Source organism: Oryzias melastigma, linkage group LG8 (genome assembly GCF_002922805.2).
Source record: "Oryzias melastigma strain HK-1 linkage group LG8, ASM292280v2, whole genome shotgun sequence".
NCBI classification, from domain to species: domain Eukaryota; kingdom Metazoa; phylum Chordata; class Actinopteri; order Beloniformes; family Adrianichthyidae; genus Oryzias; species Oryzias melastigma.
This window is the reverse complement of record NC_050519.1, coordinates 11,974,350-11,978,614: the sequence shown is the minus strand read 5'-3', so window position 1 is coordinate 11,978,614 and position 4,265 is coordinate 11,974,350. Positions and strand designations below refer to the sequence as shown.

The window sequence follows — 4,265 nt, the reverse complement described above, 5'->3', positions numbered from 1 at the left end:
CAGATAAAAACAATAAAATCAATCAAGCCACTGCTCTTCCTTTTATCTTTACTTTATTGACTTTATCCTCTGTTCCACCGGCTGGCCCAGTCGCTGCGTCTCTGATCCGTACTCTCTTTCATGTTTTGCCTTTCTTTATCTGACTCCCTATTGAGGTAATAAGCCGGGTGTACGGCTGGGAAGTGCAAAGGAGAAAGACTTTCATGTCCCTCAGCCCTGGGATTAGAGTGAGCTCGGGCAAAAGCAATAAAGCCCCCAGAACGCACCGTCTGCTGCTGGTAGATCCTGGAATAAAGCCCAGCTCCTGCTTGGCCCACAAGCCTGAGAAAGCTCACATTTCCTGTGTACACCGCCCTCACATCCAGCTTCCGTTTCGCCTGCAGTGGCAGCATCAGGACATGGCAGCTTCACTTGTTCGCGTCCACAATATGAGCACATGTGTCACTTATTTCATACACTTTAAATTACCATAAAGCTTTCTCCTAGGTTTGTGTCATAGTATGCTAATAACTTTAATTAAGTTTTTATAAAACTGAACAGCGGAAATATTTTTTTTTGTTTAAAAAATTAAATTAAAATAGTGGTTTTTATCTAATAAAAGTCTATTCTATAGCTCCGTGTGTGGTCCTTGTTTACTAAAGTGGTGGAGCATCACTGGTTCAGATATAGCAGCAGTGGTTAGTTTGCTCATGGTCAGCTGTGTGATGCTATGTCCACAGACACTGATACAGCCATGACTCAATCAGGCATTTCTCGCCTGTCTTTCGCTTAACCGTGACTCATTCCCTCTGCCTCTGTAAGTCCGACTAACCCCAGACGGCTTCTCATTGCAAAACAGGGTGGAAGAAACTGTTGTTTTGGCCCAGATTGCACATTTATCACTGCTAGAAGAGCTAGCAGGAAAGTACTTGTTTGTTCCGCTGGAGTGCAGGGTCAGGTCAGCACTGTAATGTTTTCAGACCACCTCGGCGCACATCATCATCCGTCCTGATTGTACGCGGCCGCATAGACGTCCCTCCACGGGGTGGAGTGATTTGTTCTCCTGTCAACCGGGGAGTTAAGCCTAACTAAACAAGGAGCCCATTCATGAACTCGTCCATTTACTTTGCTCACTCATTCACTCTTTAAGATGGACTTTGCTCTTTGCAAGAACAACATATGGGCTTATGAAGCTATGAAGCAAAGCGGCGGCCAACTTCCTTATCAGCATTAGCGATGCATAAAACAACCTGCTTTTATGAGCAGAGAGGCCGTCTGTCTCTGTGAGGGTTTTGTCTGATTCACACTTCAAATAAAATAAATGTAGAATGTTCATGCTTGTGTGGAATAAATCTGTTTGTTAAAACTTATAGCATTTTCAATTTATACGCAGTAGAAAAGGCAAAATTAGGCAGGTTTAAAACAAAAATTGAACTTCAATAAACAAGATTTCTATATATTTACTCCAGATTTGTATTCTTTTATGCCAAATTAGGGTTAACCCAAATAAAAAAAAACACTTTTATGATTTTGTTGCCTAATATGAAAAATGAATTGTGCCATAGAGGCACTTAAACCACTGCAGCATAAGCCAAATTACTCAGCCACTGGCTGTTAAGATTCCTGTCTGAGCTGCTTTATCCCTTTATCCTTCTTTCTTTTTTCACAGCTGATGTAAACAAGCTAACAAACACTGACTGGCAGCCATGACTCTTTTTTCCATTTTTTTTTTTTTTTTTTAAGTTTTTCCAACCGATGAAATGTTTTCGTTCAACCACAACAAAGACAAATGACATGTATGGATATAAGTATGCATAATATATTTCATTAAAAAAAATAAAGCATCTTCCTGTACTGACTTTCACATCTCCTCCTTGCACACACATATTCAAACCATATGCAAAAGTTCAATCAGATATACTGCAATATAATACGAAACATGGTTTTGAAAGAGAAAAACTAAAAAAAAAAACAAATTGACACTGAGATTGTGATACTGAAGAATACAAAGACCACACAGACAACTTGCATTTCTGTGAGATCATAAAAAAACACATTTTCTGCCTTTTTTTAACTATTGAAAGAGACAAAAAAAAAATTGTCCACACATATAAATAGTTTGTAAGTAGCGGCGCATCCTCGGTTTTTAAATTTAAACTGTACATAGCAGGTGAGCAAAGTCACGGAGGTTCTTGGAAAAAATAAAGGTTTGCTTTTATTCCGAGCAAATCTCCAACACCCATCTGCTGTCTGTCACTTTTTGCATTATTGTTCCAAAACCTGTCTCTTTTTTCTTTTCTTCTTGGGTGTGGGAGACACATTTAAATTACGGAGGGCCTTCGTGTTGAGTCGGTGGGCTGGATTCCCATCAAAGTCTGATGTCCTTTCAAACAAAAAAGTGGAGCGCAAATCCCTTTCATCGTCTCCCATCGGGATCTTTCTGTCCTGCCCGAGCTGCACCTTCTTGTCAGTCGGTGGAACAGTTCAGCTGGTGGGGTACGGGGCAGACTTCTTCCTGTTTTAAGCACCTTTGGCATCTTTCTGGATTGAGTCTGTTGTCTCTTTTTTAGCCACTTTATTAGGAAAGTCTTTAGCAAAAATCGCGTGGCGATGGGAAAGAGGACAGAGCAGGTGTCCTGTTGGTGGCGTCCTCTTTTATTATGTCCCTCCCAAGCAGAAGTGCCTTGCTTTGACCGGTCTCACCTCACATCCACTATACAAGAGAGAAAAAAAAGGGGATAAAATGAAAATTAGTGAAAAGGCAACTGGAAAAAATGCATTCACTCATTAATAAGAGGACATTTTTTAAAATTAATTCATGCATCTTAACAGCAAGATTACTTCTTTGACAAATGACGAGGATCATAAATTCTGATTTTTTTTCAAATGTTCAACACTCAGCCCTTCGTTTTGCACTTTGTTTTGTGAGCGTGCAAGAACAGAAACACACACAAAAAAAATTCAATGACAAGTTGGCATCATCAAACAAAACAAACACACAAAGAGAAGGGGTGTCTTTTCAAGAAACTGTACAAACTGTGGTTTTACAGCACAATGCAACAGAAAAAGAGGCAAAAACACTGAAGCATGACACAAAGAGCAAATATGGGAAGTGTGTGTGCTCAGCAGACCACAAGTTCAACATGCAGCTTTGGGGATCATGCTCATCAGCCCTCCTCACACCGATTGGCTGTGTGATGTGACTGGTGACAGTGATTGACAGGCCCTCCTTGTGCCCTGATTGGGCTGGTGAAACACCAAAAACGTGAGACGTCAGCGCACGAGTCCTACCTGTTCCCTCCTCGGCCCTCCAGTAGATTTTTGGGTAATGAGATCAACTTTATTTTGTCACCAATAAGTCCTTGCTGGGCCTTAGTATTTTAGGTTTCCTTTTTTTACCTTTAGCCCTACGATGGCCTGAAAATACAGTTGAGAAGGGTGGATAGGCAGGAGGATTAAAAGCAAAAAGCAGGGTTTCTGAGACAAAAAAAGCACAACAGCCTTGAGACAGAAAAGTGCAAAGATATAACTAGGAATTCTTCGCATGCCTTGTCAGCGAACACATTACAACACTTATCTACTCCCAAGGAGAGGAAAGCTTCAGGAAATGGCAGTTATTTGCCGTCATGCCAAGCAGCCTCTGAACACACCTTTGCACAAACTGTCCCAAATGAAGCACAAGCAGGAAGCTTTAGAGCTTTTCAGCAGGTGGACGTGTCTGTTCGGTGATTATCAAGTCAGTCGATGCAAAGCCGGGGAGAGACGCACATAAAGAAGGGAGAACGATTCGGCTGCAGAAACTCTGCAACAAGTGTCACATTTACCTGTGTCTGCATCTGAGTGCTCTAATACATGATGCTGCGATGTGCACACACACTCCAGGTGGTCTTCTAACCACACAAGGACTTCTTTCAGCTTGGGTTTCCTCCTGATGTACTCCACCTTGGCTACCTACAGAGAGAAATATTGAAAAAGATAAATAACAATCTTTGGCGATAAGTTCTTTGTCACCAGTGTCACATCTATAGACTCTCATTCCTGATAGGAACTGACCCACTCCGATCATCTTTTGGTCTATTTTGACTGTGTTTCCAGTGGTTTTTAGGCATTATAAAAAAAAATTGTGCTGCTTTCTAGGACATAGTTTCTGCAGAGCGGCAGTAGCTCATTAGAAGCAATTTCAAGTTGATTGTCCTTAATCCAAAAATGCTACAATAACATGTAAAAACATTTAAAAACATGACTTTCATCAGACTGGGTCTTGAAGTCCTAATTAGAGTTTTTGA

General features: G+C 41.0%; 1 protein-coding gene across 3 annotated transcripts in view; it reads right to left on the bottom strand.

Annotated features, from left to right (window-relative positions):
• Nucleotides 1-1,705: 1,705 nt before the first annotated feature.
• Nucleotides 1,706-4,265, bottom strand: part of pdgfab (platelet-derived growth factor alpha polypeptide b) — a 20,053-nt gene continuing 17,493 nt past the window's right edge. For 2 of the 3 annotated variants that reach the window (XM_024273118.2, XM_024273120.2), the window contains exons 5-7: nt 3,804-3,930; nt 3,271-3,396; nt 1,706-2,692 (exon numbers count right to left, since the gene is read on the bottom strand). In XM_024273118.2, the coding sequence (XP_024128886.2) occupies nt 3,320-3,396; nt 3,804-3,930 (204 nt within the window). In that variant the 3' untranslated portion in view covers nt 1,706-2,692; nt 3,271-3,319. The remainder of the gene's footprint in view (nt 2,693-3,270; nt 3,397-3,803; nt 3,931-4,265) is intronic. The other variant, XM_024273119.2, reaches the window with a different exon arrangement.